This window comes from Bos mutus, chromosome 7 (genome assembly GCF_027580195.1).
Source record: "Bos mutus isolate GX-2022 chromosome 7, NWIPB_WYAK_1.1, whole genome shotgun sequence".
NCBI classification, from domain to species: domain Eukaryota; kingdom Metazoa; phylum Chordata; class Mammalia; order Artiodactyla; family Bovidae; genus Bos; species Bos mutus.
The window spans coordinates 88,928,568-88,945,178 of record NC_091623.1 but is presented as its reverse complement, the minus strand read 5'-3'; the positions used below and the strand labels follow the sequence as shown (position 1 = coordinate 88,945,178).

Genomic DNA, 16,611 nt, shown 5'->3' with positions numbered 1-16,611 from the left:
GAATTTTTTCAATGGCATTTATTGCTATCTAACATGCTATATACCATTCTTATTGTTTGCTTCTCCCCACAAGAATGTCCGTTCCATGAGGGCAAACATTTTTGTCTGTTGCTTACTGCCCTGTTCCCAACCCTTGGTATAGTAGTTATTGGATAAATTGAGAAAGTGAGCACTTACTATGTGCCAGGCACTGTGCTCTGCATTTACATGCAGAATCTCATTTAATTTTTGCCACATTGGGTAGGTGTTTTATGTTCTAATTTTAGATAATAAAACCTATAATTTTAAAAAGGTTAGGTGACCTGTCCAAAGTCACACAACTCGATGGTTACACGGTTTGTAGGTAATAGAGACATAGTTTCTCCCCAAACCCTGAAGCCTGTCTATATGCCTTTGAATTAGTATTTATACTCCTTAATCTAAATTTCAAGACATTCCATAATACCAAGACCTCAGCCTAACTTAGTTTTTCTCTATCAAAAACCTCCTGATCCAATCAAACGGGTCCACTTTCTGTTCCTGGGAGCTTATAAATTTTCTCCAGATTTTGTTCAGGTAAACTCTCTATAGAAATCTTATCTAGCCTTTGACTCTGTGATTCGGTGCAAGTTCTACCTCTTTAATCATTTCTGAATACATTCCATTCCAGGATACAGTGAGGAATTTCTAATTTGCTACATGATTTTGGGGCTCTCCATCACATGCCATACACATGTGGCAAAAGTTTCAGTAGATGGAAGCCATTATAAGTTTCTTGTATTCCCACCTGGGTCAATATGGCAGTTATCAAGGGTGTGCGATACTTACATACAGTACAGTGTTCATGTGTTTAACTTGGCTCCCAGTCCGATTGAAAACGCCTTAAAAAACCTAACATTTTAGTTGGGAAGGAAGCTCGTACAGATAACAGGGCCTATGAAAAGATGTGTACAGCGGGGGAGTATGAAAACATCCTCTGAGAGGAGCCTCGTAAGAGGGTTCCACTGACAGCACTGGGGTAGCGGGGGTCTCGCGCCAAGCCTAGGTCGGAAAGTCTGAAGCGCTTTCGGCGCGCTGCTGTCCTTCCACATGGCCTCGGGCTCGCTTTTGCGCAGGGCCACGTGCCAATGTTTGTCTAATCGCGCCTCTGGCCCACTACAAACGGTTAATAACCGCCTTGCCCGACCAGGCCCCTACCCTCCATCTTTGTGCGGACGGGAGGGGCGAGGACGCCAGGTGTAGTGGCCCAGCCGAAAGGCGGCGGGTAAATCCAAGACCCTAACCCCAACAGTCAAGTTTTCAAAAAACCCGCGCGTGACGCCCCAGGCCGCATCCGTTGGGAACGGCCCCCAGCGCGTCCCCGCTCACTACCACCCCCGGCGCCCCGCCCCGCCCCGCCCCCGCAGCAAGCCCAGGGCGGGAGGCGGCGTTTGGGTTAGCAAGAAAACTCTGCACACGGGGGGCGCCGAGGCCAGCGCGCACTGGGGAGCGCGCCCGTCCAGCAGCTGCCGAAAACGGAAGTGGATGCAGGCGGATGGCTGTGATTGGCTGAACTGACATGTCTCTCAAGGGGCTGGCGCGAACGCCACTGCGGAGCTGGGCGAGGGGATACGGCTAGGGGAGGGGGAAAAATCACTGGGAACAGCCGCGGGGGATGGGGGCAAATGAATCGCAGAGGTTCGCGAAGGGCAGAGAGAGTCCCTAGTGAGGGCGCACTGGAGATCCTGGGAGTGAAAGCAGAGCGGTAAAGGCTGCAACAGGAGCAGCGCAGGCCGAAGGCTTGAATAGACCGCGGAGGGCGGGGAGTCCGTGACCGAGAGCGGCGCTGCAGCGCGGTAGGCGGGACTAATGAGGTCGAGGCGAGGATTGGTGGACTGCCCTGCGCTGCCGTACGCGGCGGTGACGCACGCCTCGGGGAGGGTGCGCGCGCGTTCAGCGGCCTCTTTGTGTGGTGCACAGATACGGGAGCGGAGGTGGCGGTAGCGGCGGCTTTGGTTGCCTTCCAGTTTCCTCGGCTCGTCCTCTAGCCGGCACCTCTCCCCTTCCCTCCCCCTTCCTCTCTTCCTTTTTCCCTTCCCTTTCCCTTCTTCCCTTTTCCGCCGCTGACCGGCGGGGGCGGCTCCAGCGACGGCTGGGCCCAAGTTGTGAAGAAACCTTAGCCAACCATCACGGCGACGGCGAAACCTCGGAGCTCCCAGGGCGGGGGCAAGGCCCGGGCGGTGGAGATGGAGAATTCCCAACTGTGTAAGCTGTTCATCGGCGGCCTCAACGTGCAGACGAGTGAGTCCGGCCTGCGCGGCCACTTTGAGGCCTTTGGGACCCTGACAGACTGCGTAGTGGTGGTGAACCCCCAGACCAAGCGCTCCCGTTGCTTTGGCTTCGTGACCTACTCCAATGTGGAGGAGGCCGATGCCGCCATGGCCGCCTCGCCTCATGCGGTGGACGGCAACACGGTGGAGCTGAAGCGGGCGGTGTCCCGGGAGGATTCGGCGCGGCCCGGTGCTCACGCCAAGGTGAAGAAGCTCTTTGTCGGGGGCCTTAAGGGAGACGTGGCCGAGGGCGACCTGATCGAGCACTTCTCGCAGTTTGGCACCGTGGAAAAGGCCGAGATTATTGCCGATAAGCAGTCCGGCAAGAAGCGTGGCTTCGGCTTCGTGTATTTTCAGAATCACGACGCGGCAGACAAGGCCGCGGTGGTCAAGTTCCATCCGATCCAGGGCCATCGCGTGGAGGTGAAGAAGGCTGTCCCCAAGGAGGATATCCACTCCGGTGGGGGTGGAGGCGGCTCTCGGTCCTCCCGTGGCGGCCGCGGCGGCCGGGGTCGGGGCGGTGGTCGTGACCAGAACGGCCTGTCTAAGGGCGGCGGCGGCGGTTATAACAGCTACGGTGGTTACGGCGGTGGCGGCGGAGGCTACAACGCCTACGGAGGCGGCGGCGGCGGCGGTTCGTCCTACGGTGGAAGCGACTATGGTAACGGTTTCGGCGGTTTCGGCAGCTACAGCCAGCACCAGTCGTCCTATGGGCCCATGAAGAGCGGCGGCGGCGGCGGCGGAGGAGGCAGCAGCTGGGGAGGTCGCAGCAACAGTGGACCTTACAGAGGTGGCTATGGCGGTGGGGGTGGGTATGGAGGCAGCTCCTTCTAAAAATGTCTTTTTAATGCTTGGGAGTGGCTATAGGGGTAGCTCTTCGCAACCACCCACCTAGGGTCAACTCCTAAGTCCTTTTCACTCCCACCGCTTTCCCCATTTTGCCCTTGGGGGAGCCACTTCTAAGGCTGCTTACCCTTGGGGGTGTTGCCCTATATGCCTGCCACCTCTCTCGTCTCTCCCTCTGAAGATGGACTTGGCTCCACATACACATTTTTGTGTTACAGTCATTGATGGACTCTATTTTTTTATTATTACTTGGACTTTGGTCGTTTTTATACTAGCAAAATGTCTTGTTTTAATTTGTGTTTTTTTTGGGGGAGGGGGAGGGAGTGAACTTGCTGATTCTGTAGCAAAACCTGGGCGGGGGTTGGGGGGTTTAGTTTACTTTGTTGTAAGGACTTGATATCTGGCTACAGCGTTTTCTATAAAATCTCCTTGGATCCCATGCCCGAAATTTGGAAGCATATGTACAAAAATCATTTTTACGTTTTATTTTTAATAAATCATTGTGTTTGACCGTACATGTCTAACATTTTTTTCTAGGGTCCATTCCGTACCGTTTTAAGGGTAATTTTTCTTGTTAATTCTTAATGTGTATTTAGAGAAACTTTTAAAAGGTCCTGTGAGGTTTTTTTTTTTCTTCTTGCTGTTACCCAGGTAGTGATGTGTTGAATTTTATCCCTTACAGGTAAAACATTTGAAGTGGTGGATGTGGCTTTTTAAAATCTTTAAAGTTTTTCCTACATCCATCTCTTGTACTAAGTGATTTGCTTATCATCTTGACATGGGTGGTCACTTCTATGAGAATTTGCTTCAAAATATGTACTGTGTAGTTCTAAAGAAATAGTTTGTGTTAAGCATGTGTTTTCATTCATATAAACTGTTTTAAAAAATTCAGATGGCCTAATTTCATCCCTCTTACTGGTTTGTCTGTAATGAATGGTTACAAATAAGGGTTATATTTTACCCTCAAACTTTAAGTGCATTTTTGTATTTTCAGAGCAGGTTTAAATGTTTTTTTTTCTCCTATAGCTGAACTGTTGTCCTCCTGGAAATCCTTCCCCTTACTTTTGTGGCACCATCTACTGGCAGAATGTCAGTATATCTGCAAAACAGTTGGTTTAAAAACTTGTTCAGGACAGTTGCATCAGATTTTAGAAGTTTTGCCATCAAAAATCTGTGCAGACTTTGGTTATACATTTACTTGTAACTAAGATGGGCTTTACAGGAATGTAGTTAATGGTCCATATCACGACTGCCCTTTCTACATGAGGTTTGAAACTGTAAAACTGCTATGCATAGCTTGGGCAGTGGCCCCAAATTGCTATGATAACTAATGAACCAGCTTCGTGTACTGGTATCTTAGGTGCAAGTTGTAAAGCAAAATATCTGTGTATTCTGCTTGGTTAACAAATGTATATTTGTAGCCCTTTCATGCAATAGAATTCAAGTTGTTGTTTATAAAAAGCAAAACAAAACAATGGTATAGGAGAAAATTGCCTTCCTGGATAGACATATAGAATAGCAACGTTTATGGATATCACAAATAAAGAATTCAATTCTTTACATGATTGAGTGAGAGTATGTATAACCTGGTGGGTGGGTTCAGAATACCTTTTAATCTAGTACCTACATTTGATTTACTGATACGGTAAAATATTTGACTGGAATTTTGCTTAGTGAAAGTGAAGTCGCTCAGTCGTGTCCGACTCTTTGCGACTCCATGGACTGTAGCCTACCAGGCTCCTCCGTCCATGGGATTTTCCAGGCAAGAGTACTGGAGTGGGTTGCCATTTCCTTAGTCACTTTGACAAAGGGTAGCTGATACTTGGTACTTTTAGTACCTCTACAACAAATGGGATAGATATGTTTGCATATGGAATAAATTAACAAGATAGTCAAGTTGTGCGTTACAAATGGTTTTACAATTTGTTTAAATTTCTGTTTTCACTCTTATTGAAATACATCATACTGCGTTTCTTCACGTGGTAATTTGGTCTAGCTTTTGCAGAGAGTAGGGCTCTAAGATACAGAAAATGATATCTTAAGTTTTTTATTATAATTATTGTGTTTCTGTTTTACTCAGTTTTAGGAGGAAGATCTGTTTCTTCTGGTTCAACTGGAATAGTCACCTTCTGGAGGGTTTTCAGAATTTAATAAGGTTATTGTCATTTTGTATTTCCCATGTAGTGATGTGTGAAAAGTTATGTAAAAGGATTTCCTAATTAGAAAAATGGCTTAGTGTTAATGGTATATCATTGCTTTGTTGTCATGTGTCTACCTTTACAAATATCTTATCTGGATTGGTATTCAGTGAAGGCAGAAATAGAGGTCTTTAGTCTTTCCAGATTTGGCATGTAGGACTTGTTTGTTATGGTTTCACTTTTTCACCTGTAAGATTTACCTGAACATTACTACTTCAAATATAATCAAGACTTCATGGGAGGAAGTAGTACAGAACCTGGTCAGCATTGAATATAATTTTTGTGCAATGCTTGAATCTAATTTTGAAAGATTAGCAAAATAAATTTTTTTTGTCTTCCTGTTGTGAAGAACTTCTGCATTTACAGTGTTGTAGTAAAATTCAGTGGTAATTATTAGTTGGAAGAGGTTTGAAAGATTGATAGTAATTTCAAGTCTTAAAAAGCTTCCAAACGGTTGACATTCATAGTGGTAACAAATCAGAATGATACACTGATTGCTTCGGTCTGTAGTTTAGTGATTTAGAACAGATTTAATATTTAAATCTTCATAATGAATTTTTGTTTTCAAGTTAGGTTAAAGCATTGAGGATACTTAAGAATTTGCTATTTCTGTTACCTCAGGAATAGAAATGGTAGTGTCAGTTGTTTGATTTGTAGCTTTGTTTATCTTAAGTGTGCTTAATACTCTCAAATTTGAGAATTTGCATTTTAAACTGAATTACCTATGTTTTTGCTGATTAAAAGTGGGCATTTGGATGTTGAGTCAATTTAAGCAAAACTGCATATAGGTAATGTAAGGATTATTCCCCAAAAGACAGTATTTGCACTTAGAAGAGGGTAAGTCTCTTTCTTCTATTTTAACCAACTTACTGCATCAGTGTTAAGATTTTGGTTACTGGGAATATAATTTCTCTTCCCTGTTTTAGAAGGCTTTTTTTTTTTTAATTAAGTGGAGCAACAAAGATTGCCTCTAAACCAGGGTAAGATAATGAATGCGTTTTCCTTAGTGTCTTATTGCAGGTTGCTTTGCTGTACCTTTGTCTAATGTTTTCTATTAAAAGTGAATGTTGTAAAAACTTCTTTCCAATAAAAATTCCCTTTCTACCTGTTATTTTAAAAATTATAACATTGCATGTTTGGTCAAATGTTGCCAAGTATCATTTGGCAATGTTACTAGGAAATAGAAAAGAGAACTTGTACTGAATGTTGAGACTGGTGTATTTTTAAAAATGAGAATTAAACGTTTAAATAAATGCTTAGAAACTAAACAAAGAATGGTAAAAACCCTAAAGAGGAAATCCTCTTCTCGAGGACAATCCTTGTTAATAGGTGTATGTTCAGCAAACTCTTTTGTATGTACCTGCATTTTAAAAGTAGGATGAAATAGTTCAGCAGTTTATATGATTGGCGTTCTTAGAACAAATAGACCTTCCTCATCCTCTTTAATGCCTGTATAATGTTCTATAGCATGGCCGTTCCATAATGGTTGATGGACATTTCTTGCTATTATGAGTAATGCAGTGATTGTTGGAATGGCAGGTCATGTTCTTGCTTACTACATATACATATATACATAGTTGATGTATGTACATATATATACATATATACCACATATACCACATATACATAGTTGATGAGATGGCTTACTCATATTAAATGTGCTGGATAACTAGAACACAGCAGTTCTCTGGTATCATGGGTATTTTTTTTGTTCTCAGTATATATTCAGGGAAAGGTACATGCTCATTGGCAGCCTTGTTAAAGCCTTAGGGTATATTCAACTAAAACATTTTACTGAAAAATTTCAAAGCTAGATAATACATGATAAAACAGTTAATGGCCTATAAAGACCCTCATGTTGCTCCTTCCCTGTTTTTTCCCAGCACTTGGAGATGACGTATGTTAACAGTTTGCCTATTTCTAGGTCTTTTTATTTGCAGGGAGATATCTTTATTTTAGGAACAAATATTGGGTTGTTTTATATATACATACATACATACATACATACATATGTAAGTATTTTAACTTCAGACACCCATATGTGTACATAATCGTTCTGTATCATAAAACTGGTATACTATAGTATAGATGCACCATGATTTATTGTTTAGTATGTTTCCAAACTATTGCAGGCTTTGTGTTGCCATTTGCAACATACCAAAAAGGATCTGCCCTTGCTCACAAGGTACTCGCAATTTTTGTTTGAGTGGTGGGAATTTCAATAATTGTAATAGATTGTGGGCATTTTCATTAGAGATGAGTATAAGCAATTGTGTCGACTTGGTGGGTCAAGAAAACATTTGGGCTGGTCTTGACATTTAGACTAGATGAGTTGGCAGAGGGCATGCTGCTAACATGCCAATACACAGAGCATGATGGATGGGCTTCTTATGTTTTTTCTTATGTTGCTAGGCTACAGAGACTTCAGAGGTACATCATCCATTTTTATTGCTTTGCATTGTTTTATGGCTTAACAGTTTTTGCTAAATTTTTTTTTTTTTTTTTTAACAGTTTTCGCTAAGTTTTAATAGCAAAATCAGCTTAAGGGATATGGGACACATTCAACAACAGAAGTACAAGTCAGGTGATATCTTGAATGGGAAATGGTAATCACTGTATGTTAAAAGGTTTCTGTGAAAAGTGTAATTCATAGTTTGGAGACCCCCTTTATTAAGCGATAGTTAGCAATATTCTCACTCTTCTATTTTTTTCCTTTAATATATCTTCCCTATATTTTCACTTACTAGCTAGTTTTAAAATATAATTTTGTTAGAAAACGTTTGCACTAAGTAAATCAGTTTCTGACGTATTTGCTATAATTAGAAACTTAATATGTTCTGTAAATTTTGTTTTAAAAATAAAGCTAACAGTTGTATAATTTGGCAGGGGGAGGCAGGGTTAGTTTGAAGAATAAGTGGGCATGAATTACTAGCTTCAAATTAAATTTGAGTTTAGCACATCGTGAATGTTCTTGATGCTTAAATTTAGTCGCTTACTAAGTATAATGTATGAAAGTATATTGTTGGGAAATAGGATTTGTTGCTCATTTTTAAGACAGGCATGCAACTGGTTTGGGAAAATTGGTCTTTGACATTGGAACCTGCTTGTGGGTGAACTTCATATTCTTCCTAAATGAGAAATTAAATGCCATGGGATAAAACAAAAAAGGAGATACTAGAAAGCTGTTTTTTTAAAAAAGATATATTAGAGAGGCTAAAAGGGCAGATGAATCACTTTTGTACTGACTTATCCCACATACTTATTTATTAATAACACTTTTATTGATAATTTATTAATAAACTTGCAGTTGGAGCTGAATGATTTGCATCTTCAGAGAGGAAAATGATTAAAGATTTCCTTTTTTAGCTGTGTGCTCTCTTCTCAGGCAGATTTTCTTTGGCTCCTTTAATTCTTTTATCACTGCATATGGTTTGTTTAAAAAAAAAAACCCAAAAACATATCTGAAATGGGTTTTGTTCTAAAATTATCTGATGTGAACTTGTACTGTTTTGACAATATGCTTATATCCCAGCATTTTCTGTCAGTTTCATCAGAGATTGATTACCTCTTTGTGCAAAACATCTGGGATCTGGAGATAACTGCAGTGGGACAAACACGGTTCCTGTCTTCAAGTAACTTGCATTCTGTTGGAGATGCTGTTTCTTTTGAAATTATGCATCCTTTTCAGCATTGTGGGATCGTCTCAGATTGCTCACACTCTACAGACAAATTGGAGTTTGTCCCATCATCATTTAGTATATACTCTCTGATTAAAGTGAAGGCTTCACTCTTACACTGGTTTTGTTATTTGGATACCATATGAAAGGTACATTTTTCTTTGATGCTTTTGTTGCTAATGTAATTAGCCTCAGAGTAGGCATCTGACTTAGTATTTCATAGTCCTTAATGGTGGAGAAGGCAATGGCAACCCACTCCAGTACTCTTGCCTGGAAAATCCCATGGGCAGAGGGGCTGGTAGTCTACAGTCCACGGCGAAGAGTCGGAGACGACTGAGCGACTTCACTTTCACTTTTCACTTTCATGCATTGAAGAAGGAAATGGCAACCCACTCCAGTATTCTTGCCTGGAGAATCCCAGGGACAGGGGAGCATGGTGGGCTGTCGTCTATGGGGTCACACAGTTGGACACGACTGATGCGACTTAGCAGCTGCAGCAGCAATAGCAGTTCTTAATGACATAAATTTTGGTATCAAATAGATCAGGTTCTTTTTTTGACCCAGTCACTTTCTTGTTCCATGAGTACATGGTCCTGAACCTGTTTCCTTGTCTTTACAGTCGTGTCTGACTCTTTGTGACCTGATGGACAGTACCCTGCACCAGGGTCCTCTGTCCATGAGTTTTTCTAGGCAAGAATACTGGAGTGGGTTGCCATTTCCTTCTCCAGGGAATCTCCCCAACCCAGGGATTGAACCCAGGTCTCCCGCATTGTAGACAGACGCTTGACCATCTGAGCCACCAGGGAAGTCCTTAAAAAGGAGAGACTACTGTTAATATCTGTCTCACAGGATTGTGAACAAATTATACTTTAAACTGAACAAATTATACTTTGAACAAATGAAGTGTAACTATACATGTAAAGGGTATACTATCATTGTTGGTACCTAGAGATGTTAATATTACAACTTCAAGAGAGATGAGTGTACCTTTATTTCATCCCCCCTCAACCACAAGGTATTTGTGCAATTAATGAGGTGAATGAATAGCCATCTTTTAAAAAGTACTGACATAAGTCATAGAGCACTCTTAGTAACTGAGATTTGGTTTTTAACCTAGGCTTTGCTCTTGATTTGCTGGGTGAGCTTGGATATGGGAGCCCTTTCTTCCTCTACTGCTTCAACTCTAGTAGAGAAGTATGAACCATGTTAGCTGTGTTTAAGTATTTCTTATAAGAAAGTTACAAGTAACGTGTTAAGAGTGCCTTCCAGGTAGGAAGAAGGATCAAGAAAAGCATTATGACAGATGTATTTGACTAAAAAGTTGACTGTATAGAGAAAGTGAGGGGAAAAAGTAAATTTCAGTAGAGGGACAAATAGGCAGAAACATGGGGCACATACAGAGAAGTATGCCTCAGTTCAGTTCATTTCACTCAGTGGTGTCCGACTCTTTGTGACCCCATGAATCGCAGCACGCCAGGCCTCCCTGTCCACCATCTCCTGGAGTTCACTCAAACTCACGTCCATTGACTTGCTGATGCCATCCAGCCATCTCATCCTCTGTCGTCCCCTTTTCCTCCTGCCCCCAATCCCTCCCAGCATCAGAGTCTTTTCCAATGAGTCAACTCTTTGCATGAGGTGGCCAAAGTACTGGAGTTTCAGCTTTAGCATCATTCCTTCCAAAGAAATCCCAGGGCTGATCTTAAGAATGGACTGGTTGGATCTCCTTGCAGTCCAAGGGACTTTCAAGAGTCTTCTCCAACACCACAGTTCAAAAGCATCAATTCTTCGGCTCTCAGCTTTCTTCACAGTCCAACTCTCGAATCCATACATGACCATTGGAAAAACCATAGCCTTGACTAGACGGACCTTTGTTGGCAAAGTAATGTCTGCTTTTCAATATGCTGTGTAGGTTGGTCATAACTTTTCTTCCAAGGAGTAAGTGTCTTAATTTCATGGCTGCAATCACCATCTGCAGTGATTTTGGAGCCCCCAAAAATAAAGTCTGACACTGTTTCCCCTGTTTCCCCATCTATTTCCCATGAAGTGATGGGACCAGATGCCATGATATTCGTCTTCTGAATGTTGAGTTTTAAGCCAACATTTTCACTCTCCTCTTTCACTTTCATCAAGAGGCTTTTTAGTTCCTCTTCACTTTCTGCCATAAGAGTGGTGTCATCTGCATATCTGAGGTTATTGATATTTCTCCCGGCAATCTTGATTCCAGCTTGTGCTTCTTCCAGCCCAGCGTTTCTCATGATGTACTCTGCATAGAAGTTAAATAAGCAGGGTGACAATATACAGCCTTGATGTACTCCTTTTCCTATTTGGAACCAGTCTGTTGTTCCATGTCCAGTTCTAACTGTTGCTTCCTGACCTGCATATAGGTTTCTCGAGGCAGGTCAGGTGGTCTGGTATTCCCATCTCTTGAAGAATTTTCCACAGTTTATTGTGATTCACACAAAGGCTTTGGAATAGTCAAAGCAGAAATAGATGTTTTTCTGGAACTCTCCTGACTTTTCGATGATCCAGCGGGTGTTGGCAGTTTGATCTCTGGTTCCTCTGCCTTTTCTAAAACCAGCTTGAATGTCTGGAAGTTCACAGTTCATGTATTACTGAAGCCTGGCTTGGAGAATTTTGAGCATTACTTTACTAGTGTGTGAGATCAGTGCAATTGTGCAGTAGTTTGAGCATTGTTTGGCTTTGCCTTTCTTTGGGATTGGAATGAAAACTGACCTTTTCCAATCCTGTGGCCACTGCTGAGTTTTCCAAATTTGCTGGCATATTGAGTGCAGCACTTTCACAGCATCATCTTTCAGGATTTGAAATAGTTCCACTGGTATTCCATCACCTCCACTAGCTTTGTTTGTAGTGATGCTTTCTAAGGCCCACTTGACTTCACATTCCAGGATGTCTGGCTCTAGGTGAGTGATCATACCATCATGATTATCTTGGTCGTGAAGATCTTTTTTGTACAGTTCTGTGTATTATTGCCACCTCTTCTTAACATCTTCTGCTTCTGTTAGGTCCATACCATTTCTGTCCTTTATCGAGCCCATCTTTGCGTGACATGTTCCCTTGGTATCTCTAATTTTCTTGAAGAGCTCTCTACTCTTGCCCATTCCGTTGTTTTCTGCTATTTCTTTGCATTGATCAATGAGGAAGGCTTTCTTTTCTCTTCTTGCTATTCTTTGGAACTCTGCATTCAGATGTTTATATCTTTCCTTTTCTCCTTTGCTTTTCACTTCTCTTTTCACAGCTATTTGTGAGGCCTCCCCAGACAGCCATTTTGCTTTTTCGCATTTCTTTTCCATGGGGATGGCCTTGATCCCTGTTTCCTGTACAATGTCATGAACCTCCATCCATAGTTCATCAGGCACTCTTGTCTATCAGATCTAGTCCCTTAATTTTATTTCTCACTTCCACTGTATAATCATAAGGGATTTGATTTAGGTCATACCTGAATGGTCTAGTGGTTTTCCCTACTTTCTTCAATGTAAGTCTGAATTTGGCAATAAAGAGCTGATGATCCGAGCCACAGTCAGCTCCTGGTCTTGTTTTTGCTGACTGTATAGAGCTTCTCCATCTTTGGCTGCAAAGAATATAGTCAATATGATTTCAGTGTTGACCATCTGGTGATGTCCATGTGTAGAGTCTTCTCTTGTGTTGTTGGAAGAGGGTGTTTGCTATGACCTGTGCGTTCTCTTGGCAAAATTCTATTAGCCTCTGCCCTGCTTCATTCCGATTCCAAGGCCAAATTTGCCTGGTACTCCAGGTGTTTCTTGACTTCCTACTTTTGCATTCCAGTCCCCTATAATGAAAGGACATTGTGTTTGGGTGTTAGTTCTAGAAGGTCTTGTAGGTCTTCATAGAACCGTTCAACTTAAGCTTCTTCAGCGTTACTGGTTGGGGCATAGACTTGGATTATTGTGATATTGAATGGTTTGCCTTGGAAACGAACAGAGATCATTCTGTCATTTGAGATTGCACCTAAGTACTGCATTTTGGACTCTTTTGTTGACCATGATGACTACTCCATTTCTTCTAAGGGATTCCTGCCCGCAGTAGTAGATATAATGGTCATCTGAGTTAAATTGACCCATTCCAGTCCATTTTAGTTTGCTGATTCCTAGAATGTCGACATTCACTATTGCCATCTCCTGTTTGACCACTTCCAATTTGCCTTGATTCATGGACCTGACATTCCAGGTTCCTATGCAGTATTGCTCTTTACAGCATCAGACCTTGCTTCTGTCACCAGTCACATCCACAACTGGGTATTGTTTTTTGCTTTGGCTCCATCCCTTCATTCTTTCTGGAGTTATTTCTCCACTGATCTCCAGTAGCATACTGGGCACCTACTGACCTGGGGAGTTCCTTTTTCACTATCCTATCATTTTGTCTTTTCATACTGTTCATGGGGTTCTCAAGGCAAGAATACTGAAGTGGTTTGCCATTCCCTTCTCCAGTGGACCACATTCTGTCAGACCTCTTCACCATGACCTGCCCGTCTTGGGTGGTCCCACAGGGCATATCTTAGTTTCATTGAGTTAGACAAGGCTGTGGTTCTAGTGTGATTAGATTGACTAGTTTTCTGTGATTATGGTTTCAGTGTGTCTGCCCTCTGTGATTATGGTTTCAGTGTGTCTGCCCTCTGATGCCCTCTTGCCCTTCGTCTTACTTGGGTTTCTCTTACCTTGGATGTGGGGTATCTCTTCATGGCTGCTCCAGCAAAGTGCAGCTGCTGCTCCTTACCTTGCACGAGGGTTATCTCCTCACCGCCGCCCCTCCTGACCTTGAACATGGTGTAGCTCCTCTAGGCCCTCCTGTGCCCACGCAGCCACTGCTCCTTGGACGTGGGGTAGCTCCTCCCGGCCGCCACCCCTGGCCTCGGGTGGAGGGAGCTCCTCTCAGCCGCCGCCCCTGCTCTTGGACGTAGGGTAGCTCCTCTCGGTCGTTCCTGCACTGTCGCAGCCTGGCGCACTTGACTGCTACCCCTGACCTTGGAAGTGGATCTCTCGGCCGCGCTTGTGTGCCGTCGCAGCCGTCCACGCTTGTGAAGTATGCCTCAGTTCAGTCGCTCAGTCGTGTGTGACTCTTTGCGACCCCATAAATCGCAGCATGCCAGGCCTCCCTGTCCATCACCAACTCCTGGAGTTCACTCAGACCCACGTCCATCGAGTCAGTGATGCCATCCAGCCATCTCATGCTCTGTTGTCCCCTTCTCCTCCTGCCCCCAATCCCTCCCAGCATCAGGGTCTTTCCCAATGAGTCAACTCTTTGCATGAGGTGGCCAAAGTACTGGAGTTTCAGCTTTAGCATCATTCCTTCCAAAGAAATCCCAGGGCTGATCTTAAGAATGGACTGGTTGGATCTCCTTGCAGTCCAAGGGACTTTCAAGAGTCTTCTCCAACACCACAGTTCAAAAGCATCAATTCTTCGGCTCTCAGCTTTCTTCACAGTCCAACTCTCGAATCCATACATGACCATTGGAAAAACCATAGCCTTGACTAGACGGACCTTTGTTGGCAAAGTAATGTCTGCTTTTCAATATGCTGTGTAGGTTGGTCATAACTTTTCTTCCAAGGAGTAAGTGTCTTAATTTCATGGCTGCAATCACCATCTGCAGTGATTTTGGAGCCCCCAAAAATAAAGTCTGACACTGTTTCCCCTGTTTCCCCATCTATTTCCCATGAAGTGATGGGACCAGATGCCATGATATTCGTCTTCTGAATGTTGAGTTTTAAGCCAACATTTTCACTCTCCTCTTTCACTTTCATCAAGAGGCTTTTTAGTTCCTCTTCACTTTCTGCCATAAGAGTGGTGTCATCTGCATATCTGAGGTTATTGATATTTCTCCCGGCAATCTCGATTCCAGCTCGTGCTTCTTTCAGCCCAGCGTTTCTCATATGCCTACTGTGTGCTAAATATTGTATAAAGTACATTTGCAAATGTTCTCACTGGATCCATTTCAGTAACCCTCTGCTTCACAGTAAGGTAGCTGAAGCTCGTCTCAGAAAGGTTAAACTTTGCCAAGGCCACCCAGTGGGTGAAATGATTGAACTGGGAGTTGAATCCAAGCCTTACTGATTTTAATGGCCATATTCTGCATGAAACTTCCAGATACAAGTGGATAACTGTGTGAATCACAATAAACTGTGGAAAATCCTGAAAGAGATGGGAATACCAGACCACCTGACCTGCCTCTTGAGAAATTTGTATGCAGGTCAGGAAGCAACAGTTAGAACTGGACATGGAACAGCAGACTGGTTCCAAATAGGAAAAGGAGTACATCAAGGCTGTATATTGTCACCCTGCTTATTTAACTTCTATGCAGAGTACATCATGAGAAATGCTGGGCTGAAAGAAGCACGAGCTGGAATCGAGATTGCCGGGAGAAATATCAATAACCTCAGATATGCAGATGACACCACTCTTATGGCAGAAAGTGAAGAGGAACTAAAAAGCCTCTTGATGAAAGTGAAAGAGGAGAATGAAAATGTTGGCTTAAAACTCAACATTCAGAAAACGAAGGTCATGGCATCTGGTCCCATCACTTCATGGGAGATAGATGAGGAAACAGTGGAAACAGTGTCAGACTTTATTTTTGGGGGCTCCAAAATCACTGCAGATGGTGACTGCAGCCATGAAATTAAAAGATGCTTACTCCTTGGAAGAAAAGTTACGACCAACCTAGATAGCATATTGAAAAGCAGAGACATTACTTTGCCAACAAAGGTCTGTCTAGTCAAGGCTATGGTTTTTCCAGTGGTCATGTATGGATGCAAGAGTTGGACTGTGAAGGAAGCTGAGCACCGAAGAATTGATGCTTTTGAACTGTGGTGTTGAAGAGTCTTGAGAGTCCCTTGGACTGCAAGGAGATCCAACCAGTGCATTCTGAAGGAGATCAGTCCTGGGTGTTCTTTGGAAGGAATGATGCTAAAGCTGAAACTCCAGTACTTTGGCCATCTCATGAGAAGAGTTGACTCATTGGAAAAGACTCTGATGCTGGGAGGGATTGGGGGCAGGAGGAGAAGGGGACGACAGAGGATGAGATGGCTGGATGGCATCACTGACTCGATGGACGTGGGTCTGAGTGAACTCCAGGAGTTGGTGATGGACAGGGAGGCCTGGCGTGCTGCGATTCATGGGGTTGCAAAGAATCGGACACGACTGAACAACTGAACTGAACTGAACTGAATTTATATTAAGGGTAAAGGAGAGTTGTGGGAAATTGGGAGAAGTTGGGACCATATTAGTGTTTATCTGGCAGCCAGTGAAAATTACTAATAAAAGTTTTTCAGAAACAATAGTGGTAGCCAGACTGTAATTTAGAAAGACTAATTAGTAGCACTGAGTGAAATAGATGGCATTTGAGTGGTAAGGCTGCTATTGACAGCTTATGTTAACCATGAGAGCATGAGCAAAGAAGGAGCACTGGCAATAGATGCAAATGGAATATAAGGGAAGTTGTAAAAGTTTAATTAGCAAATGATTGGATATGGCAGGGAGAAATAAAGAAGAGTGAGTAGTTCAGTCAGAATTACTGTGGTAAGTAGGAGGGTGGTGATGTCACCAGAAATGGAACGAGAAGATTTGGAAGGA

General features: G+C 43.1%; 1 protein-coding gene across 1 annotated transcript; it reads left to right on the top strand.

Moving 5' to 3' along the window:
• Positions 1 to 1,884: 1,884 nt before the first annotated feature.
• Positions 1,885 to 4,694, top strand: HNRNPA0 (heterogeneous nuclear ribonucleoprotein A0). Its single transcript, XM_070374384.1, has one exon. The coding sequence runs from the start codon at positions 2,205 to 2,207 to the stop codon at positions 3,120 to 3,122; it is 918 nt and encodes a 305-aa protein (XP_070230485.1). The 5' UTR covers positions 1,885 to 2,204; the 3' UTR covers positions 3,123 to 4,694.
• Positions 4,695 to 16,611: the final 11,917 nt, after the last annotated feature.

Excerpts from the sequence above, each read along its gene's own strand:
- HNRNPA0 (XM_070374384.1), top strand. The coding sequence starts at position 2,205 with ATGGAGAATTCCCAACTGTGTAAGCTGTTCATCGGCGGCCTCAACGTG.